Source organism: Oreochromis niloticus, linkage group LG6 (genome assembly GCF_001858045.2).
Source record: "Oreochromis niloticus isolate F11D_XX linkage group LG6, O_niloticus_UMD_NMBU, whole genome shotgun sequence".
NCBI classification, from domain to species: Eukaryota; Metazoa; Chordata; class Actinopteri; order Cichliformes; family Cichlidae; genus Oreochromis; species Oreochromis niloticus.
Window position 1 is genome coordinate 41254958 of NC_031971.2, and position 24641 is coordinate 41279598.

General features: G+C 44.8%; 2 protein-coding genes across 2 annotated transcripts in view; one reads left to right on the forward strand and one right to left on the reverse strand.

Moving 5' to 3' along the window:
- Positions 1–1812: 1812 nt before the first annotated feature.
- Positions 1813–3420, reverse strand: map1lc3c (microtubule-associated protein 1 light chain 3 gamma). Its single transcript, XM_005461301.4, has 4 exons — positions 3260–3420; positions 3130–3185; positions 2949–3055; positions 1813–2136 (listed from the first exon to the last, which is right to left on the reverse strand). The coding sequence occupies exons 1-4, from the start codon at positions 3318–3320 to the stop codon at positions 1974–1976; spliced, it is 387 nt and encodes a 128-aa protein (XP_005461358.1). The 5' UTR covers positions 3321–3420; the 3' UTR covers positions 1813–1973.
- A 929-nt stretch (positions 3421–4349) lies between these two features.
- strn (striatin, calmodulin binding protein) overlaps positions 4350–24641 on the forward strand; it is a 35933-nt gene continuing 15641 nt past the window's right edge. The window contains exon 1 of the mRNA XM_003456486.5: positions 4350–4724. Coding sequence (XP_003456534.1) covers positions 4506–4724 — 219 coding nt within the window. The 5' untranslated portion in view covers positions 4350–4505. The remainder of the gene's footprint in view (positions 4725–24641) is intronic.

A 24641-nucleotide genomic window follows, 5' to 3' on the forward strand; every position in this document is an offset into this window, starting at 1 on the left:
CTGGGACACTTTTGCCTGTCTCCAGTTGCCAAAACTGAAAAACCCTTCTTTAACGGGTACAGCAGCCCACCCCTGGCAGCAAACCCGACAAAGCTGTCGGGAGGATTAATTGTTTTCTCTTTGCTGTATGTTTGATATCTGTAGTTTTCCGGACTTTTGGCCATAAAACTGTCAAAAAGGACCCATTTAAATGATTGATGTTGGGAACAGCGCTCGGAGAGTGATGGAGCAGTGCCACAAGGTTATGTAACACAAGTGTCGGAGATTTAAGAAGAACAAAGTGCAAAATTGACAACTGATTGGGGAAAAGTATTGACAAACATATCACATTGATAATTGGGGTTATTGTTGACATTTGTAGAGTTGGGAAAATACTTAGTTTAATTTTTAATATTGAAAGAGGAAAAACACACACCAGCAGGAGGAGGGGTCACTGACCCTATAGAAAGATGGGTCAGACACCCGGGTAGCTTTTTGGCCGCTGTTTGTCTGCATGTGCTCGCGGCGAACACCCCAGGGGAGCTTTTTTTGCTTTTCCTATGTTTTGCTGAACTTAACCGTTCAATAAAACAACTGGCATAGAACTCTGCTCTTCCGTGATCTTTGAGTTTATTTTAATTGGCATCTGGAGGCAGAAATCGACTCCTAACCTGAGCGAAGGTTGAACCATTTTTAAGATTTGTGACTCAACAGTATTTCTTTGTTATGGAATAAAATGTTAAAATCATCATGAACCATAGCAGTGGTGTTTTCTAGAACTGTATATAAATAGTCTGCAATGCAGGGAAAGACCATCTGTGAACTGAGGCGGGGCCTAAGGGTACATCTTTAACCATCACAATGCTGTGATTGCAGCCATTCCAACTCTGAATGGTAGTCATGTTATTGATGAGTGGTCACGACAGTTTGCATGTTAAATGAACCGACCTCACAGTACGTTATTCTTTCAGTGGGCTGTTTCAGTCATTGTGCAAATGTACTGTTTCTTGGGTTTGGGAAACCTTTTGCAAACATACACACGGGTCACTTCTGTTTGTGACTTGACTCTTAGTTGAGAGTCGAGTTCAGTCATCAGAATCATTACAATATCTGAGTCAGTCTATATGCCGCTTTATTTCAACATGATTTCTCACTTACAGTCTGTACTTGTAATGTTTCTGATCTGTAGTCTTCTGCAGAGCTGTCATGTTGTTGCTCTCCCGGTACGCACGAGCTGATATCGTCGTGTTGGTTTTGTTCCCAGATCATCATACCAAATGTTGTTCCAGGATCAACATTGCAAGTGACCAATGAGAATGTTGTGACATACTTTTGCGACTCCGGGAAAAACCGCCGTAAAACAAAAACAAAACAAACAAACGGTAGTTAAGCTGCGAGAAACCGCTTCTGTCCACCGATCAACTGACCCTGACCCTTTAATAAACAGGAAGCAGAATTGATATTGTCCTTGCAACATTTCATAAATGCACGAATGGCTTGGCGCACAAAAGAATAACATGACAACAATGTGATTGGTCACTTGCAATGTTGATCCTGGAACAACATCTTCATGATTATCTGGGAACACCAACACGACGATATCAGATCATCCTCCTGGTACAGCGATGCTGTCCTCTGCTGGACCGAGTGGAACCACATCAAGCTTGAAAACTGAAATCCAACCAGTTCCTGGTGTTCACAGGAAACAAGTCAGAGTTCATTATAAAGCTTAAAGTATCAAATATTCTCAGTGAGAAGGTGAAACATTCAGGCCTCTGATCTGTGGTGCAGAGAGTCTGTTCACAAGCAGAAATCATGAACCATCAACACTCGTTAACATCAAAATATTTATTGGATGAACACTATTAAAATCCATCTCGTCCAATCAGCGTGTAGAACAAAAATTACAATATATACACACACACTCTTTTGTATTTACAGCAGCTGGAGGCGCGCAGCCTGTAACGGGAATAAAACCTGAAGCAGGACCAGCTTCATCGTCCAAACATCTCCTGCGAGGCGTAGGTCATGTAGAGGAAGCCGTCCTCATCCTGGTGCTCTTTGTACACCTGAGCCATGGTCAGCGACATGCTGGCCAGCCCGCTGTTGTTGATGAGCAGGTAGAAGGCCTGGCTGGGCAGCAGCGCCATGCGGTTCCTGAGGGGAGGGAGACAGAAGGAGCAGTCATTAATGAGAGTCAGCCTGCAGGCTGTTAGCTGCATCAGCACAACGGTGAAGCCAGCACAGCTGTTCAGTGAGGCGAGCACGCGTCAGCATGTGCAGATTCCATTTATGATTCGATCATCTCAAGCATTCGTGCTCACACTGGAAGAAAAAAAAAAAAAAAAACCAAACAAAACAAACAAAAACACTGCACAGAAACTCAGCAAGGGCCGAGTTTAAACTGAAGCTTAAATGTTCAGTCAGAGCCGAGATTATACAAAAGCTGCATTTATCAGACCGAGGAGCATGTGTAAGACGAGCAGCTGCAGCTGGGAACACCGGCTTCAGTAAAGACAATCTCATTCCACAAAATATAAAACTATCCCAAACTTTTGCACCTAAAGCCGCCAGTTTGACCCTCCGATGAAGCCAAACTCTGATCAGACTGGAAGTAGAGCCCAAAACTGTCATTCACTCAAAATAAACTCAGACCATGACTGAAACGTTTGTGGACTTAAAGACCAGAAGAGACGCTCAGAAGTGAAATGCATTAGCATAAAGTAACATTTGAGGAGGACTAAAGTAGCAATGGTGGCTGATGCATGCTTTAAAAGCTGAAAACAGGATTTGCTTCAGCTTCTACCTTCAGCCTCGGGCGGCTGACAATCAGCACAAGTCCACTAAAGCCAAATCTGCCCATCAATGATCCTGTGTGTGGAGCTGGTGTGCAGGGTTAGGGTTAGCTCTGACTGAGTTCGTGTTAAATGACTCCTGCAGTGTTCGGTGAAGCTTGGAGGTACCGGTACCTGATGATGGTGACGAACTGCGTCATGGTGAGCTCGTGCGGAACCAGGAACTTAGTTTTGTCCAGCGGAGGAAGATACTTTTCCTTGTCGTATCTCTCAATGATGACCTGCAAGGCGCAGTGAGCGGGTGAGAACATAACACACCTTCTCCGACTCCGCGTGAGCCCCACCGCGCGCTTACCGGGACCTTGTTGGGGAACTTGGCCCTGATGCCCGCCACTTCCTGTTTCCTCGTGGCTGTGGACAGAAGAGAGACAATGAGTTTGCTGGACATCAGTGTTCCTGCTGCTGCTCGCGGCCGTGCCGGTTACCTAAACTCTTCCTCAGCTTGAACGGTTTGCTGTGCGGCTGGCTTTTCTCGCGCGGAGCCATGGTACGTGACGTAGAGCCGGGTTCACGTGCTAGCAGCAGCGAGCGCGAGTTAAATAGGGGCTGCAGCGCATCAGCTGATTAGCACATGGCCGCATGAGCGCGTGAATGTGCGGATTCAATCATGTTAGAGTGCGGAGCAGGGCCGGCCCCAGCACCTTTTAGGCCCAAGAGCAGCAGACAGCCCCCTCCACCTCTCATCCTGGTTATTAAACAGAATTATTGACAATGTGCCTTTGAGAGAATTTAGAAAATCTTTTTCTTTAAGGACTAAATTTGTTCAACACAGTTACCACATGTTTTTGTCTTTTCTTAAAGGAGGGCCGCTTTGCATTGAAACAGTCAGAAAAGTTGTTCACAACCAGAAACAGAAACAAGGACATTGTTTCTTTATTTCCAACAGAAATAATAAATAACTGGTTCTGATCTATATCTCTGGCCACTCTCTAAAGCCACGCAAGACCACCTTTATGACCCAATCAAAAGCCTCTGGTCCCTGTGCAACTTGTTAAAGGACATTTTTTCAAATGTTAATGAGCGTGTGTGTAACACTGTGGGGATTAAAGAAAATCCTAATTAGCTTCAAACCTGTGCACACAAATCTTATCGAATTAAAGTCATTACAGGCAATACAGACTGCACATAAGTCTTCTTTTACTGACCGTAAAAGAATACTTGTGTTTCTAACTGATCACTGATGACCAATGTATAGTTTTGGTGCCTGTTTTCCAACCTATTTTGCTGTTATTGTCTCTTTGTATTCTTCTTATTGTTATTGTTATTATCTTATTATTGTCTATTAATATTGGGCAAGTCTAAAGTTAACAGCAGTTTATGAATGGAGGATGCTTACTATTTAAATTGATATTGAAATCAACATGATAATAATAAATATACATTCAAACATACAATTCAGATCTGTTTATTTCTTTTTTTACTTAATGTTGATTTTAATCAATAAAACAACAACAACAACAACAATAAGATAGCTTCTGCTATTATATTTTGAAAATCCGGACCGGATGTGGTTGCTGCGTTTGTTCCGGCAGCTCGACGTTTCGCCGCTTTGACAGCTGGCTCCGGTAGGAGTTGTTCGGTTGATGGACCGCATTTCCCTGCGGAGGATATTTCACTGAAGCGGGAGTCAGCACCGGACTGAAGCCGCCCCGCATCGCTCACGGTCCGGCCATGGATGAGCAGGCGGGCCCCGGTGTCTTCTTCAACACCAGCGGCAGCTCGGGCTTACCCGGCGCGGGGAACGTTAAAGCTCCGCAGCCTGGGGACGGCGGCGCAGAGGCGGCCCGGGCTCAGTACAGCATCCCGGGGATTTTACACTTTCTCCAGCATGAGTGGGCCCGCTTCGAGGTGGAGAGGGCCCAGTGGGAGGTGGAGCGGGCCGAGCTGCAGGTAAGCAACCTCTCGGTCGCAGGGGGTTCCATTGTTTAGATTGCTAGCTGAACGGAGAGAGCTGTACCGAAGCCTATTGGAGAATGTGGAAATTTATTTTAAAATCGATTATCGGTTAAAGCATCGTCCGAGTAAAGTAAGAGTTGTAGTTTAACTTTGATCTAAAGTGTTTATTGTTTAATTCGGCATAGGTTTAAGCCAGTAAAATCCATGTTTTTGGGTAATGTTTTTAACTTTTTGGAGGCTAGGTGCAGTTTGCGTCTGCCTTGTGGCGCACGGGGCTCACTACGCAGAATGACGCACATTCATTAAGTAATGTGATGTTATGTGTTTGTAAGCGCTTCTTCTCTAATCGTGTTAACGCCGAATTCACGCTCAGATCCGAGTGTTTCCAGACGCGGTGCTCGGTATTGGTTTTACTGTTCGTTTCCCAATGTCAAGCGGGACGTGCGAGAATTGCGTAATATTTAAATGGCAGTTTCGCCTTATGCTGTGTTCGCTGCGCTTTCTGCTAAGCAGGCTAGCGGCGGGTGACATTTCAGTCATTCCAGCCGGCTCTGTGTGGGTGCGAGCAGCTACCTGTCATGCTAGCTTACGTGTTTACTAAAAGCCCGCAGCCAGGTCACCTGAGACGTGTCAGGTTTACCTGAGCGGGGCAAACGCACACGTAGATCCATTATCGGACAGGCTGCAGTAACAATCAGTCGTGCTTGCTTTTGTTTGTGGGTTATTTGTTTGTTTGTTTGTTGTTGATGTTGTGGTTGGGTTTTTGTTTGTTTGTTTGTTTTTTACCGGAATCAGTTAGTTTTCCCAAACCGCCCCCGGGGGGCTTTGTCCCACAAAGACCAGTATGTGTGTCCAGTTAAACGTGTCCGATAATGGATGCACACCGACTGCCTGACCGATAATGGGCGCGTGCACGCTGCGTGATCCAGTCCAGTCACGAAACGTTTGTGTGCAGATTTAAAAGCTGTAACCTTAAACCGAGGCCCTGCCGGTGTTTTCCTTTCAGTTTGGAGCAGAGCCTCCGTGGGACAGCATGCGGGGCTAGACCTCATTATCCCGCTTTAAAAGAGGGGGGTCTGCGTACACGCAGTCAGAGGTCACGTTCAAATATGAATTCAACATCCTGCAGTGCCAAAGTGAGTCAAAGCATTTCAAAAGGCACCAAAAATATTTTAACATTATAATGTTTAGTAGTGTCTGTGCTGCAGGAGTTTTTGGTGCTCCCAGAGTTGAAGAGCAGAGAGTCAGGCAAAGTGCTGCCTTATGTGAAATCCAACATCAGCACTTCACTTTCAGCTGATGTAATGTCCAAAACAGAACATCATTGCGCTGCTTTCTGATGAGAGATTTAGTTTATTTTGAAAATTTTAAACGGAAATAGAAAAACATCCCTTTCAATTAAAGTTTCAGCCACTTAGCGACAGACGGCAGATTATTGGTGTTCGCTGCCTCTTCAGAGTTTCTTATTCTGTGGAAAATAAAATGGCTCGAATCAGTCCGCAGATATACCTCAGATTATTCCGGATCACTGACACTAAACATGTTTTTAATAACAGAGAAATGTAGCCTGTGATGCTCAGCTCTGCTTTTTCTGAGAGTCATCCTACAAAACCAGTTGGGTTAGCTTCATTAGCACAGTCCTTCTTTTCACTCAGTCAACGGTGAAGTTTTGAATCCAGACTCGGAGATGTCCGACTCCCCAAGACTTCCTCTCCCTGTAGGACCAACGAGGTCAGAGCTGTGTCTGCACGTCTGCAGACGTGGAGGTGAAAAGAGGCCTGCTGTTGTGCTTCCTGTTTTCACTGCTCACAGATCAGATCCAACAATCGTAACGGAGCGACAGTCGGCTGCCTCCCAGCGAGTGCCTCGTGTGTCTTGGGTCACAGTCCCGCCTGTCCTCGCTGAGCACCGTCATGGCCACGGTGCTGAATGATATCAGAGCCCACCTTCATGCAAAGTAAAAATTTAAAAGAAATTAAATTTATAACGATCCAGCATGTAGAGCCTCCTGTAGCAGGAATAACCTGCAGTGATGTCTTGATGCATTCTCAATCATCCAGGAAAGTAAATCTCCAACGGTTGATTCTGTTCATCTGTTTATAAGGTTGGAGAAACCTGCAGTCAGCCGAGACTGAAGAAGTCACTTGGATGAGTGACGAAACGTTTCTCCCAATGAAAACGTCCAGATGAACAGAATCAACCTTTGGAGAGAACCTGCAGTGATGTTTCCAGTGTGACCTCATCCGTCTGTCACATCCCTGTGGAGGACGGACAGACGGCCTCACGTTGACTCTACGTTACTTTGGTGTAGAGGAGCCCGTGGTCCTCTCAGACCATCGGCCCTGCTCCTTCGTGCTGATGTACAAACATCTGCACCTCTGTCTCGTCTGAAGTCTGTGCTTTGTTCATGTTTTCCTTTAAACAACCCCTACTTGTTCTGCCTTTTCTACTTCTGCTGTCATGACCTTTGACCTTTAACCTCCTCACTGCAGCGTCTAAGATCGAGCTCTCGGGCCTTTTGCTGGCTCTGATGTTGCTTGGAAGATTATCATTGTGTTAACACACACCTGAACACTACAGATGTGCAGACTCTATAAACAGCTGTTTGTGTGGAGGAGATCCAGATATTTGATGCTGTCTGCAGAAATATCAGGTGGCTGTGCCTTCAAGAGAAAAGCTTTGAGTCTTAAATTCAGTCCCCTCTGTTTCAAACATGAATTACTGGTTTAAGTGTTGCTAACTGGTCACTGATGACTTCCAGTGCACGACCTTTGGCCTTTCTCTGCTGATGATGAGCGCAGTGACTGTAAGCGCCGAGCTGCTACTCGGCCTCTGTGGAACATGTTTACATGACTGAATGCTCTCCTTCGTATTTATGGTTGTAATTTATTTTTACTGTAATGGACGCACAACTGTAGAAGAAGAACGCATCTCTAACCGATGCAGAGCGTTTGGTGCTGTTTTAGATATTTTAGAAAAAAATTCTGAAAAAAGTTCTGTGTGTAAATTTTAATGATATTAAATATTAAGTCAACATGAGGTTTGGCATTACCTCAGACAGGTGAGGCTAACATGTCCCAGGTATGCAGTCACTCATGAGCTGCTTGGTTTGGACTTTTGTTGATGAAGAGTTTGCAGCAAATATCGAATCCCAGCGCCCATAAAAATAGACGAAGGGCTGTTTGCTTCTTTTATTCTGTTGGAGTAAAGTTTTCATTTGCTCTTTCTGGGGTGAATTCCTCGGTGCAGGAGCGACTCGGATGTTTCTGCTGAAATAACAAACGCTAAAATGATGCGATCTTATTTAATGGCTGAATTCTCTTCGTTTGCACTTCCAGCAGATCTTTTGTTGCAGCGTTATAAAATCAGAGTATCGATCCCTGATGCTCGTGTGTGGTGCAGGTGAGCGTTTCCTCATGTGAAGGATGACGGGCAGTGAGTTAGACGATCTCACGGCGTGTGGGACGCTTCGCACTCATGTCTTATATAAGCTCGAGTCATCGTCGGCTGAGCTTCGCTGACAGCCGACTCATAAAGGAATCCCTTCCTGTGCGGCGGCTCGGTGGTGCACCATTTACCTTCATCCCCCCTCCCCACCCAATCAGATGGCAGGCGTCTCTTTGTGTCTCTCAGCTGTCTGAGGGGCTTTGATGATGAAGAAGACTGTCACACCGCCGCTCTCCACCCCCGTCTGATTTTTAATTTTCCTTCCCATCGACCAGGAGGGGGGTGTGACGATTGGACCAGGATGGCGCCGGCTGACCGACGAGGCCAGAAACCGATTTGAGCCATAAATCTATCTGTTCTGCTGCAGACGGGCTGCATGTCATCACGGGCTGAGACGGAGTGTGAGTGTCACTTCCTCTGAGGTAATCCTCCGCAGAGGAGAGGAAGAGGAGGAAGAGGAAGCTGGCACACAAGAACAGGAGAGATTAGTCACAGCTTATTGTCCACAAACAAAGAGACAGGGCTGGAAGCTCTGAGCGACCAAGTTTGATTCCCCGTTTCTCGTGTGCGAGTTCACCACACCAGTAAAGACCAGTTAGGCAGGAGCGGTCATCAGAGACGGCGTCTCAAAAAAAACCTCCAGAGGTCTGTTTCTGGACAGCTAACAGCGCCCTGTCAGTCCGAGAGGCCACGCCCCCTCTAACAGCCCCCTGTCAGTCCGAGAGGCCACGCCCCCTCTAACAGCCACCTGTCAGTCCGAGAGGCCACGCCCCCTCTAACAGCCCCTGTCAGTCCGAGAGGCCACGCCCCCTCTAACAGCCACCTGTCAGTCCGAGAGGCCACGCCCCCTCTAACAGCCCCTGTCAGTCCGAGAGGCCACGCCCCCTCTAACAGCCCCTGTCAGTCCGAGAGGCCACGCCCCCTCTAACAGCCACCTGTCAGTCAGAGATCACGTTTGATTAATTTTTGTAAAGTCTTTAAAAAGTTTCGGTTAAGCAGTTTGCAGATTGACGAGCTCGTCTCAGATGTTTTCGTGTCGTCTTTCTGCACCGTTGGTCCTACATCTCATTGGCAGCAGCATTTAGAAGCTGATTATCAGTGAGTGTGACTGCAGGAACCTGAAGGATGAGGCCAGAGTGAAAGCACACCTGGTTCGGGGTGAACTGTCCCTTTAAGGCCAAAAAGCTGAACTAAAGGATGGATGATGCACATCTGCTCGTCCTCATATGAATAACAGATTTCTCTTCGTTCCTCTGAATGAAGCTCAGCTTCGTCCCACTGAGAGGAAGCAGGAAGTTGATTTGGTTTTTTTTAAACTCCAGGTCATCTCTGTCAGAAATATTCAAACCAGTATTGTGATGTTACTGTCAGCCAGTTTTATTCTTCCCTCTGTGCTGTTTTATAAAAATCTCTTAGTCCTGGATCAGGGCAGACCATAGGAATTCTGGGTAATTGTGCAGCTGATGGCCTGTGTGGACGTTACTGTTGCTCGATTACACCTTCAGATAAATAAAGTTTTTTTTATTCCTGGATGCCCACGTCAGAGCTCTGACACGGAGAAGAAGTCATGCGTGAGCAGGAGGAAGTTTGCCGCTCGGCTTCCTTCCTGTCCGGCCTCCTCTATTTAAAGTCTGGCCGGCCGGCCGGCACACGAGCGGAGGACTCGGAGTGTGAGACAGTCACACTGTGGCTGATCCTTTATTATCTCACAGACAGAATAATCAGTGTGGTGTCCACCTCACAGTGTTAAACGTAGTATTTTAGGAGCTTGAACAGCTGGATGTTTAATTCGATCAGTATTTTCACTGCTTATAGAAGCTGCGTCACAGTGATGGAGGAGAGCGAGGCAGCAGCTCTGGGATTTCCAGGCGACTCCAGCACAAAGGATGCTGGGACCCCGTGCACATGGGTGGCCTGCTGGAGGTGGCTTTGTAGGACTCTGGCTGTGCTCCTCCTGGTCCTCCTCTGTGCAAGGAAGACCAGGAGGAGCACCAGAGGAGCAGACATCCGCCCTGCTGCTGAGCAGAAGCCGTCCTCCTGTAACGGCAGGTCTCTGGTACCTTGTCCACACTCTGAGGCTCAGCAAGACCAGGATGTTTTCACAGTGAGGGTCGGACTGATATCTGATCCACATATTATATTAGTTTGTCCCTAATATTCACCACTGTTGTGTGTGTAAAATGCCTGTAGCGAGTGATCTGTGGGTATAGTTGCACATGAACGTCGGTCTGTCTGGTCTTTGGGCTCAGCCGACCCGCCTCCTGCTGCTTATTTGACTTTTGTGAAAGCGCTGCTGTTGGAGGATTTCCCCTCCAGGCTGCAGGTGTGTTTTCACATTGTCTTGTCCTGCCACAGGTTGCCGGCTCACCTCTGACCTCATGGCGAGTTTGGGAAAGATTTGCACGTTTTGCGTCACCAGCATGGACGCAGTCAGCCTGCTTTATCTGCTGCTGCCTCCAACGAAACCAACACGTGCTTCTTCAGTGTTGATGAACCTGCAGCCTGCTGTGCAGTGAAGTGCAGTAATGTAGACGTGTGAAGGTTCAAAAACACTGACTTATTCAGCCGGCCGTGGTCATATTAACACGTGGTAGAGCTGTAACTCTGATCTGAGGTGACGGCGGCATTATTCTGGTTGAGACTTTATTCTGCTTCAAAGTGAACGATCGGGGGGCAGAAAGAGAAGGCTTGTATTTTTAACAAATAATATGGAAACTGAAAATTAAAGTCCTATGACAGCTGGGATAGGCTCCAGCACCCCCCGCGACCCTGAAAAAAAAAAGGATAAGCAGAAGCGAATGGATGGATGGAAAATTAAAGCTAAAGCACAGTTCTGAAATCAACCCGACTGAAAAATATTCATAATGCGTTGCTGCATGCACGAATCACAATGGACAACAGACGGACAAAACAAATGCAGACGTCTGCCACAGCAGGAGGGAAAGAGCGTTTCCCTCCACACGGACCATCCTCAGCAGCAACGCAGCACCTGCCAACAAACTGCAGCGTGATGAATGCACGAGGACCAAGAACAACAGCGCAGTGCTTGGTAACTTCATCCATCCATCGTCGGGTTATGGTGGCAGGTTGTTTCCCACTTGATGAAAACTAATCAAAGCTGCACCCACGTTGGGAACGTTAGTCAGCCAGAGCAGCATCTCTTTGCTTTGTGTCTAAATAATGCAGCATGAGAAGAAGAGCAGCTAAGTGTGTTATGTAACGCTGAGCCGGACCGTCCTCTGCCTTCAGCACAGATGAGCTTCGACAGCAACTCTTCCTCCGTCACTTTGTGCAAAAACAAAAACGCTCTCCGGCCTGGATTCCTGCAGCTCAGTGCGTTCGTGTGAAGCTGCCGTACGAGGAATGGCATGCACACCTTCTTGTTTTGCGGGCGTTGGCGAATGCCGCCTGAGCCACGCCTCAGCGCTGTAGCCAGGCTTTGTTTAACCGGGCCTTTAGCCAAAATCTCTCCTGACAGGAGCGCCCTCAGCCTGACATGCTTACAGCACCAGACACACTGTTTGGGAAGTTAGAAGTAGGAATCATCTGATCGGATCACAGAGGGTCAGAGGTCGCCCCTCAGATAAACTGTTTATACAGTCAGTTATGGAGCCTTCTCATGATGCGTTTGGGTGTTGTTGGGATACTTCGACTTCGCTCCACTGAGACAGGAAATCAATTCGGTGTGATAACACATCAGCTGCAGTTGAGGAGTCAGTTTAGCTCAGGAAGCGAAGCAGCTGTCGTAGATCTGTGCAGGTCTCTGAATACTAAGAAAAAGGAGCTTCAGGACTTTGTTTCCTCCTCTGGCACAGGAGACACTGGAGCGTCCTTTATGAGGGATAAGGAGATGAATCTGTCCCACGTCTGTAATTCATAGCAGCAGACTGAGTGTTGCAGGTAAACCCTCAACGCTTTAATCATCATCTGGATTTCGAGAGCTGGTAGGTTCTCCAGGTGAGGGCGTAGCAGCCTCTCGTAATGATAACTTGGACTGTTTCTGTATCGTCTCCTACGCCGGTGTTGTCGTTGTAAAACTGTTTGCATAGCTGCATCAATTATCTACATTCTTTTAGTTCAGGTGTCGATGCTTTTATTGTGAAAGTCATCCACGTCTGCTCTTAAGCAACATCTGGATGAAAGCCTTAAGCGTGAGCACGTCTGCTCTGGTGACAGTTGAACTGGTGGAAATGGATTCTGCTGTGACGCTTTGAGTGGAATTCCCTCTTTGCAGCATGTTTGTGGTGTTTGCTTTAGTCCAGCCTCACGTTTGGGTTGAACAGTCGTTTTTGTCGGTGCTGTTTTTAGTTTGGATTTAGGCAAATGCTGACCCGATACGACTGCAACCATTGGTCGCTGGCGTCTCGAGAGCCACACACGGGGTTAACCTGCAATCAGTCAAGTGCCAGGGTCATCCTGAGGCTTCAGTGACCTTTGACCTCTGTCAGGTCTGAGGTAAGGGAAGAGGACCATCAAGGAGCAGGAAGCTGAGACGTAGCAGGAAGATGATGATGGCGCTAAAATACAAAAACACACACACACACAACACAGTGTGTTTCACTGCAGTTACCGTCTACGGTCGATACTTCAAATTAAAACTCCTCTCACACTTCACGGCTTTTCCTAAAAACCGTGCATTCATCACAGAGTGGATTTTGGGCCTTGTGGGAGAAAAACAGAGTGAAAACTTTGTACCTCGAATCACTGAGGTTGTTATTTTGACAACAAAGAAAATGATGTTAAACAGCAATGGTGGTATGCCAGGTTGCCAAGCAACACGTATTATTTACATACGTTTTGACATGATGGTTGTGCAACATGAGGCAGAGCGAGCTCGCTGTGATTGTTCGATAAAAACATGAGGAGCCTCATTACTGCCGGGCTCAGCGGGTCAGGGATGGAGATCCGAGCGGGTCGATGGCCGTGCGGAGCAGCGAGGGAGCGCCGCTGAACCGAGAGGAGCAAGTAAAACCGGAGCAGAGCAGCCTGAACGACGGGCTTCAGGCCTCAGGAGGAGCAGTGTGGACGGTGTGATCAACCTTCACTGTCGCTCTTCTCAATTATTCATTTCATTTATTTATTTCACACATGGTTCAACAGTGTTTCTTTTCCTACATACAGAACCTCCTTCCCATTAATATGACTCTGCACCCATGGGTGGAAAGGAGCAGGAAGAAGAATAAATTCTTGTTAGCACCTGCCCCCTATCTGCAATCCAAATACTCTTACAAGAGGGCGCCAATACCCCCCAAAAACCCTCTAACATGTATCTTTATGTAACAATGCAAAACTAAACAACAAATCAAAATAATCAGTAATATACAGCATTAAATGGTAATGAAAATTTTTCTTCCACATTTAGCCCAAATTACTTTCATGTTCTTCATATTGATTTATCCTTTTAAGTATGTAACACATTTTAAAACGGTGCATGTTTGTACAGCTCTTGAGATTATCTTCGAGAGAATTCCACATTCTTATACCCTTAACTGTCGGACACATTTGCCTTTGTGTGGTCTTAGCAAACTGATGCTTAAAGTCAAACTTCCTCCTACTGTCCCCACTTCCTGAACACAGGGTTTTTCTCTGTATTTATTATTGTGCGATCTACTGTACAATATAAAGCGCCTTGAGGCGACTTTTGTTGTGATTTGGCGCTATATAAATAAAATTGAATTGAATTGAATTGAATACAAACAAACTTTGTAACTTAAGAGGTAATGTGTTATTTTTTGCCTTGCACAAGAATAATAATGTCTGTAATTTCACTAAGTCTTCAAATTTCAACAATTTAGATTTTATAAACAAATTATTTGTATGTTCTCTATATTTAACATTATGAACCATTCGTACCACTTTCTTCTGTAACAAATATAGAGGATGTATATAAGTCGCATATGTATCCCCCACACCTCAGCACAATAACTGAGACAGGGGGAAATTAGTGAGAAATATAAAATACGCATCGCCTTATAATCTAGTATATCTCTGACATTACCCAGAATATAAATATTTTTAACCATCTTTTTTCTAACATGTTCAATATGAGATTTCCATTTTAATTCATCATCCAATACTACCCCCAAAAAACGGAGTTCAGTAACTCTCTCAATCGGAACTCCATCAATGGACAGAGTTACTTCATTGTCTTTTACCCGATTTCCAAAAGTTTTTGTCAAGTTCAAAGATAATTTGTTTACATCAAACCATTTTTTTAGTTTTTCCATTTCAGAAACCATTAATTCAGCAAATTCTTTCAATTTATCCCCAGCACAATAAAAATTTGTATCATCTGCAAACAAAACGAAATTTAACATTTTGGACACATCACAAATATCATTTATATATAAATTAAAAAGTTTTGGTCCCAAAACAGACCCTTGAGGAACCACACATTCAATTTTCAGTCTTTCAGAGGAATTGCCTAAATAATGCACATACTGGGTCCTATTTTCTAAATAACTACTTAACCAGTTTAATGCAATTCCTCTCACCCCATAAGTATTAAGCTTAGAAATCAAAATAAAATGTTGCAGCGTATCAAACGCTCTTTTTAAGTCAATAAATACTCCTATTGTATATTTATTATTATCTGTTGCACATGAAATATCGTCAATAGTAGTCATCCGTGCTAATGCCGTTGATCTATTTTTCTGAAATCCATATTGATTTTCACTTAGTAATTGATGTTTTTCAATAAAGCTCTCAAGTCTTTCCACAAAGAGTTTTTCCAGTACTTTAGAAAACTGTGACAGAAGTGACACTGGCCTGTAATTATTAAAACTATGTTTATCTCCCTTTTTATACAGAGGTATCACTTTTGCCACTTTCATTGTGTCAGGAAATACGCCAGTATGGAATGAAAGATTGAAAAGATAACAAAGAGGAGTAATTATACAGTCCAATGTCTTTTTAACTATAACCATATCTAAACCATCACAATCAGTAGATGTCTTATTTTTAGTCTTTTTTAAAATTGCTGCAATTTCTTTTTCAGTGATATCAGCTAAAAATATAGACTTAACTACTCTGCTTTCACCTTTCCAATCATCCTTTTGTTCTAACTTATCATGTTTTCTAATTAGATTCGCCAAATTAGGGCCAATATTTACAAAAAAGGAATTGAATTCATTTACCACTTCATTCATGTCCTTTATAATCTTATCTTCCTTGTAAAAATACTTAGGCAAATCTAAGGAAACATTCTTATTGCCTAATATCTCTCTGAAAATATTCCAAATACCCTTTATATTATTTTTCTTTTCTTGAAGTAGTTTGTTATAGTATTCTTTCTTGGCCTTCCTCAATATTAATACTAGCCTGTTTTTATAGACTTTATATTTCATTTCAGCGGTCTTTGTTCTGAGTTTTATATAATCGCTGTATAGTTTGTTCTTCTTTTTGCACGTGTTTACTAGCCCCTTAGTTATCCATGGTTTAAAATTAGTTTTCTTCTTCTTAACCTTAAGCGGTACCAGTGGACAATGTTTTCGATACAAGGCCAAATAAGTATTTAAAAACGCGTCATATGCGACATTAACATCATTTACATAAACCTCCTTCCAATCCTCTTCTACGAGGTCATGTCTAAATTTATTTATTGCATCCTCATTTCTTATCCTTATACATCTGTCCAATTGCTCTTCCTCCTCCTCCTTACAATTTCTCATATTGTAATCTAAGGTGAAAAAAAACAGGTAAATGATCACTCATATCATTTATGATGAGGCCACTTTTAATATTATTCCCTAAACTATTAATAAAAATATGATCAATTAATGTTGCTGATGTGTCCGTTATTCTACTCGGCGTTGAAATCAGAGGGTATAATCCATTTCCAAGTAGGAATTCTAAAAAGTCTGATGCCATGTGATTAGTCTCTTTTAGAAAATCAATATTATAACCCCCACACAAACAGAAAGTCTTATTTCCCTTAGCCCTACTTAATAAATCTTCCACTACATCTTTAAATGTTTCTGTCAGTGTTCCAGGTTTTCTATATATACACGTAACAATTATATTACTTCTTCTTTCCATTTCTAGTTCTACTGTAACAGTCTCCAATAAGTCGTCAATAACCACAGACACATCTTTAAGTTGTTTACATTTCAGTTCACAGTTAACAAAAAGTGCCACCCCTCCTGCCTTCTTATTAGATCTATTTATGTAATATAAATCATACCCATCAATATAAAACTCACAGCCCCTTTTCTCATCTAGACGTTTCAGATAATGCAATTACTTTAAACTTGCCTCTCAAACTATGCAAAAAATCATTAATCGGAGCAAAATTTTTATAGAGGCTTCTACAATTAAAATGAATTAAAGAAAATGTATTACTTATATCAACGTTATCTCTAAATTGCTCCTCCGTATAATATTCACATGTCTCATTAATTGTGTTAAGCATATTCCCTTCTAGATCAATATTGGCTAAATCATCGCTCATTATAAATGAGTATTCTTTAAATGACTATTATTCTCGCAAAAAAACCAAAAACCAAAACAACATTAGCAGTCGTGCGTTTGTCTACCAACATATAGAGAAAATCCGGTGATCTTCTCACAGTCCCATGTCCAAATTACAACCTGACTCTGGTCCTCTTCCATACAGTCGACTCCAGTAGTATCGTCACTTATATATATCCAATTCCTCGAGATCCTTAATCGTGATGACCTTAGCCTCTTCTGGTGTCCCATTAAGCTTTATCATCACGTTACAGTTTCTCGTCCAAGTTGCTTGGATTTTTTTTTCCTTACGTAAGATGCGAGCTTGTCTGGCGATGTCTGCATTCTTTTGTGTAAGATGTTCATTCAAGTATACTCCGCTTCCTCTCAGCTGTCTGGACTGTCTCAGTAAGTCACTTTTGTGTTTTCGATTTACAAATCTCACTACTGTCGCTGGAGGTGATTCAAATGTGTTTCTCATCTAACAGTGAAGTCGGTGTTAGAGACGGAGCTGAAGGAGGGGAACTCAAACTAGCATTAACTCACATTTTATTTTGGAAATCTTTGAAAAACAGATGAAATTGTGAGAGTGGGATCATGCGGATCATGCAGGTGTGTTAGCCGATTCCCAGATTCCACAAAGGAAAGTTTGTCTTTCCTAATGAAGGACAAGAGAAACTAGAACAGACAAAACGAGGAGCTGCTCGGCGTTCTCGCTCCAGATGTTCAGACACTTTCCTCCCTCTTTGTTGTGCTCAGTCTTCCTCCTCCTCCTCCTCTTCCTCCTCTTCGAGGGTTTATGTTGTTCTAATTAAACTCTGGTCGGCTCCGGAGCGGCGCGTCTGTGGTTGAAGCTCCCTGAGGGGAAGCGGCGAATGGGCTTCGTCACACCGTTATTCCTGCCCCCCCCCCCCGCTTTGCTTTCTGCCTCTTGCTTGATCTCGTTTCCTCTGGCATCATATCAGAGATCTTCTTCATCCGTCTCATTTATTCCCCCCACTCTTCTCCTCCCAGCTTCCATCCAGCTCCTCGCCTGCTTTCTAAAATCACTCGTGGAGTTTGGTGTTATGGCAATGATGCCAGCGGCGTGGGCTGCTCCAGTTTGCCGCAAATCTTTGTGCAAAACAGAAATGAGACGACAGGAAGATCGTTACAGGAATTGGAGGAGGGTTTGTTTTCCCCCGCCTCCCCGCGTCCTCCCGGGCCCGGTGTCTCCTGCAAACATCTGAACATTTCCAGTCTGTGTTTCACAGACTGTTACCTCAGCACAGTACAGACTGGGTAAAGACATAATAAAGTCACTTTAATGGGACCAAGCTGGTTAAGAGTCGACATAAATCAGTTGGCGGTCCAGCGTGTGGAGGTTAAGCTTTATTATGGCGCCATAATTAACGTGGTGAATAGCTATTTGGAGATGGCATCAAAGAGGTGAGGCTGAGATGGTCTGGACGAGGAGGGAGGGTGGACAAAGGACGATGAAGATGGAGCGAAAAGACCTCAGAGGAGGTTCATGAATGCAGTGAAGGAGATGATGATGGGGAAGGGTGAGATGGAGGCAGATGAATCGCTGTGGCGCCCCCTAAAGAGACCAGCTGGGGGGTGCAGCAGCGCTTTGGCTTCTTCTGCAAATGAAGTGTCAGGATAGAAAAACTGAGGTGTGTGCGACAAGAAACAGCACTGAAGTGCCAGAAATATGTGAGAGGAGGCAGGTGAGGCCCGGCGTGCTCAAGTAGACCAGGTGAGAGAGCATCAGAGGCTCCGCCCTGAGGATGAAGTGATGAGTAACGCAGAGAGGGTTTATGGACGCACACGTCTGTAAAGGAAAGAGGTGCAGCTGATTTTAGTGTGAGGTGGAACGAGAGCTTCTGGGCCAGAATGGACACCAGGCAGCTTTTCTGTTGGCTGCTTACAGTACCATCACCATCATCACCATCATCATCCACATTTTCCCCCCACTCAGCAGCTTTCCTCTCCTCCACCCTCCCTCCTAGTCTCCTGGAGGAATAAACCCCTCATTGCTCTAGATTTAAGAGGAGGGAAATCCCCCGTCCCCCGTCCCAGAATGCTGTGTGGGCTTAATGCCCCTGCAGCGAGGGAGGAGGGCTGAGAGTCATTCAGTCAGCGTGTTATGCAGTTTGAGCTGCTGGTGGAGGTTAAATGTGGCCACAGAGTCTTGATAGCTGCGTGACCGTTCTGTCACACGGAGGCTGAAAACTCGATCCTTGCACATTCTCTCTGCAGCAGATCCAAAACAAGTTTTCAGATGGATTTCATTCTCTCGCTCTGCTTTTGGTTCCAAGGACGTAACCGTGCTGAGAAACGAGTAAATGCAGCGACCGTCATCGCCGTCAGCTGTTTTTCCAGTGTTCGCCGCCTGATACACAAACTGTTTGTCTCTGTACATCATTTCAGCCTTCATAACACCTGTGTATAACTCACCTGTTTAAATTGTATTCAGTATTCAAGGTTGCATTATTAGGGGGCGTGGCCTCTTTGACTGACAGGTGGATGATGGCACAGGCAGCTGTAGCTGCAGGCTTCACCTAAGCTGGACCTCTGGACCATGCTTGTGCTGTTGGAGCCTTTTGGAGCATTTTTAATGACATCATGTGACCAATAACATGGCTGCTGTGAGGTTGCTGTAGTGACAGAGCGTCTGAGGAGGCGGAGCTACAGTTTGGTGAGAGATATTCTGGGATTAGCAGGTCTCTGCTTTAAACATCAGATTTTATTCAGTCAGACTTGAAACCAGCGACTGAGACATAAACTGGTCAGGAAAGAGTTTACCCAACTTATGTCCAATCAGAGTCTGTGTTACATCTAGAGGTGTCGCCCCCTGCTGCTCATATGCAGAAGTGTATTTGATAAACAGCGTGATTTGAAGCAGCAGAATCGTTTGTTTTCATACTGAATCTGCAGCTCGTCAGGATTTGGAGGTCTCGCTAGTGATCTGTGAGTTTGTTCTGTGCAATGAGCCGCTCAGCTGTGCGTCCTCCCACGCCGCCTGTCCAGCAGGATGGAGGTGTTGCTTGTTTCTCACTGAATCTCAGAGGTGAAGATGTCGACTGCTGCAGCTCGTCAGGAGAGAAATCTTCACTGCTGGATATTGACTTTCTCCACAAATTAGATCAGTTAGTCAGCCGTCATCCCACAACACTGTATTCCACCCGTACTGTGGAAACTAGAATCTCTGTTCATCGGCTCAACTTTAACTCCTTTGTACAGTCTTACCATAAACACATTAAGAGGAAAATAGTGTGTGCGAGTAACTAACTACACATACGCTGAGCTGTTTATGTCCCAGGCATCTGAAAGAAAGACGATTTTTAGTATCAGTCCTAAAACATCAGTCAGGCTGTCTCCAAACATTCGTTCTGAGGCGAGAGGCTCACCTGTCCGTGTCACGTGCAGGTGTCTGTGCAGCGAACCAAACTCGTAAACGTTCACCATCGACTCAAATACACGAATCCATGGTCTCCGTGGTGAAAATCCCTGAGGCAGTCAGTAATGTAGGAGGAGCCTGTTGATGCAGATGAAGGTGACTTCCTGGGAGGGACAGTAAATATGTTCCTGTGACCTGACTCCAGCCGTCGGACTCCCGCCCATCGCTTTTGTGGCTGCAGGTATTTGTGGCTTTCCAGCGTGATTAGATGGATGCGAGTGACGTGCGAACGCATCATCACACCTGACATCGATAAGCAAAGATCTTCGAGCTTCACCTCCGACATGACAGCAGCAAAGGGGCGCGGTCAGGAGGTCATTTGAGGATCAGCCCACAGATTTGGTCGGACTCATATTGTCGCCTGTCACTTCAACTAAAACAGCTCACACGTCGCTGCTTCCTCCTGTGCTTTTATTCTGAAGTTTGGGCTGAAGCGGTCTGATGTTTCCTGCAGCGCCGGCGTCAATGCACCGTTTTTAAATGCATGGCTGCTCTGCTTGGAAATGAGCAGCCATGCATCAGCTTTAGTTTTGGTTATTAAGCAGCTGTTTGTCTGTTTTCACTGGATTAATGTTTATATCAGGAAGTGCCGGCGTGCACGTTGAAGGCTTCCACTGGGATCAGCTCACATCCTGTTCCCTTTTATATTTCATTAGCCGATAAGGAGTCGTTTTTATCAATGAAAGCAGCTCCTTTGAATTTCGCCTCCCTCTGCGATCCAATGTGGAGCGCCGACGCGCTTCTATAAATGAAACAAAGGCTGATGGGAGTTCTGGACAAGTGGGTTACCCAGTTTGTAGAGTGAACGGTCCTCTGAGTGGCTGCACTTCCTGCCAGATGGCTTCGTGTCAGGAGACTAGATATCCACCTGGATTTAATCCAGAAGGAATTTTATTTAAAATTTTAGCTGCTGAAACAGAAGTGAAGGTTTGTACCTGTGACCTTCGTCAGTTAGGCAGCCTCTGGTTTATAGTTCATAGAATAATTATTATTAAATCATCAAATCCAATCAATGCCCCAAAATCGGCAGCGAATGCGTCGTTTTTCTTTCCTCAGAGCCACAGAGCTTCAGTTCATCCTGGAACTATGAATGTCAGTAAGCTGCTCGTGATGATTTTAAATGATGACAGCTCAGTACAGACCCACAGTAGGTCCTGAACCTGAAAGCCAGAGTGGAAATGTCTCTGCTGAGAGGAGATGAACACCGTCCTGGCTGAAATGTGGGAACAACGAGTATGGGCAGAAATCTGTGCCATTAGAAACTGAATTTGAATAAGTCTAATTTGAAATTGAATCTATGGTTTGAAAATGATCATCACTAAATTAAAATTGAATTTTATATATTGAAAATGAATTCATTTGCTTTGAAACTGCATTTTATCCTTTAAAAATTCAGCTCTCGAATAATTTCAGTTTCACTCTCGCCATTCAGTTTCAGTTCCAAAATTCAGTTTTTTGGAACTTACATCCGGTTCCGGTTCAAGAGTAAACGAGCGCAGATTAATAGAACTACGTTTTACTAGCGGACCGAAAGTGTTACTGACGGGAATCTACAGCGTCTTGAGCTGAATTAAGACTTCAGAAGTCATTCGTCATGTCGAATGACCAGCGGATAAACTCTCAGGTTGGTAATAAATGTATTACATGTATAAGAACAAGCGTCATGTTAACAATTGATAGCCGTACAGTAACTTTTATGCTTATTGTAGCTGTTAGCTAAAAACGCTAATTTAGCCTAGTTTGCCCTGGATTCAGCTTTGACAAACAAATATGATCGACTGTTTCTAGTAGAATTCCAAAGTTGTCATCTTGTACCCTGTCAGAGCCCTGTATGCTTGCAGAGACCCCTACAGTAGGGAAACATGCAAAACAGTGTCCAAACCTTTGTATTTGAGCTTTATTTATGTCTTACACAGCATCCCAACTCTTTAGCTAACTTAATAACTTTAGCTAAAGTGAATAGTTACAATAGCAATACAGAGGAAACCCCGACAATCAGAGGACCCACTTTCAGCAAGCACTTGGTGCCAGTGGAAGGAAAACCCCCTTCTAACAGGAAGAAACCTCCAGCAGATCCAGGCTCAGGGAGGGGCGGGGCCATCTGCTGTGACTGGTTTGGGGTGGTGGAGGGAGAATCTGCCGAGCGTCGCTGATGGTCGGTGTGATGAAGACCCCTGCTTCTTCTGCGTCTTCGTCACTGATTGGTTCGAGCGACTGCATGCAGACCTCATGTTTTATAAAGTGTGAAGAGCTTTGAGGGCAGGTTTTGGTGTGGATGTCAGACGGCGGATCTGCCTCTGAGATGTGTGGTGTGCAGAGAGCGGGGGGGGTGCTTTCCATCGTGGTTAGCGTATCAGATGACTTTCAGGCTAACGGGAGTGAAAAGCAGCGTGACTGAAACAGAGCGTGAGGCCGTCAGACTCACCTCTGTAGTTTTTTGCAATCAGCCCTCGAGCGACATTCAGTAAAATCTATAATTATGAGTGAAGACGCCCCCGATGCGCTGCAGATGCCTTCCTACACAAAAGGCCCTGAAACATCCCACCAAGTTCACCGCCATCCTCAGACGCCATGGCAACAGACGAGCGAGCGTCACAGAGCTCAGACTAGGCTCTCATCTCGACATCTGCATCGTCAAAGGCTGAACGAGCTCAGGCTGAATACCTGCTTCAGTCACACCTGAGCTCTGCTTTCAGGAGGACACATGAACCACGGTGGAGGCTGAAATGACTGTTACAGAAAACAATCTGTCACTTTATCAGATAATCAATCATAATTAATAATTACTGTGATTTAAGATGTTTTTTGGGAGACGTTTTTTATCTCGTTATGTCACAGGTATAATTTGGTAACGGTTTCAGGTGTTGTAAACACTACAGGCCAATTTTATTTCAGTCATTGTCAACTGTCATCCTGCAGTTCCTCTGCTGGACAGTAGGGGCAGCAGTGAGTCAGTCCCATAGACTCCCATATTAAAACGTTACAGTAGAAGTAACCGTGTTTACAGCCTGATTCACAGACTGTTTGGTCTCTGTGGAGAATTTTCCCCTTCATACCACCTGTACGGGGAGGATGTTGTTATAACTCACCTCTAAAGTTTGCATTTATTAGGGGCGTGGCCTCTGACAGGTGGATGGTGACACAGGCGGCTGTAGCTGCTAGCTTCGCCTCAGCCAACTGTTCCTCTGGACCGTGTGTGTGTTGTTGGAGCATTTTTAATTATCTGATCAACAATATTTCAAAGCACTGATTCGCTACGGTTCCTCCTGGGTGTCTCGTAGGTTGTCTCAGGGACTCGGATGTCTTGGCTGTTTTGGGAACGCCTCGGTGTCCCTCTGGATAATTTGGAGGGGAGGTTTCTGCTTGGACTGAGAACTGGAAGTGACAGAAGATGATCTGATGATGACGTCTGATCTTTTTTTTTTTTTTTTTTATGTTAGCGTCCGACTTCCTGTGTGTGAGTGTGTTCGTGTGTGAGTGTGAGAGAACAGCTGTAAAATCAGCAGCATCGTCGGCTCAGACAGAAACACTGAAGCATGACTCAAGTTTGTCGCTGAAATGATTCATCAGTCGACAGAATCGTTAAACAGTCGTGTTTGATATTTTTGTCGTACCTGAAAGTGAAACAACTGTGTGGAACAAACTGCTGAAAGCCCAAATTTTGATGTTTGGGGTAAGAAAAACATTAAAAGGACGATGTTAAAAATGGAATGGAAGTCAGAGTATGACCTCACTGACAGACTGGATTCATTTGAAGGCGACGTGTCAGAAGCTGAAGCTCATTCTCATTGGCTGTGATTTATTTATTTATTTTTAGCAGAAACTTTTCTTTATGTCATAACCTTTTAAAAAGTCAGGCATCAAATGATTTTTACAATTAGTGTTTAAATGATTTGAACCTCCTGCTTCGTGCTCAGTCATCCAGGTAAGGAAATCCCGGGGTTGGCTCGTGTGGACGCGGCGTTTTCAGTGGGGGAAACATTTCGTCGCCATCCAGGTGACTTCTCCTGTCTCTTGTGACTTCTGAACAACTCTGTTCGTTACTTTGTATTTCATGCAGTGGTCTGTTTGGAGTTGGAGTTTCTCATATTTATTATGACATCCATGTTTTTAAAGCTTGTGATGATGTCAGAGATCTTGGTGACGGGCTGATGTGGTGCTCTGGTCTCAGCTGTCTGTGAGCAGCTCAAAGCTGTGCACACTCCTCTCAGCCAGCATCATAAATGCCTCTGAACGTTCACTCGGTTGATAAAAGTGATAAAAGTGGCTGCAGCATCGCCGCTGTGCCAGCTGGATGTTTGCTGTGAGCTCTCATGTTAAATATAACAGCTGACCTGATTTTGAAGCAACTGTACATACAAACAGACGTGAGGAGGAGTGTCGGCGGCGTCGGGAGGTTTGAGGATGACGTCGGCGCTGATGTGCTGCATCCTGCAGGGGAACAGCTGAGTCCCTGCATGCAGCCCCTGCAGCTCGAAAACACTCAGCAATCTCTGAAGCGGTTGCAGTCCAGGACGCTCACTGAGATGCTTCAACATCTGATTGGCTGTTACCTGAGGCTACGTCTACACTAA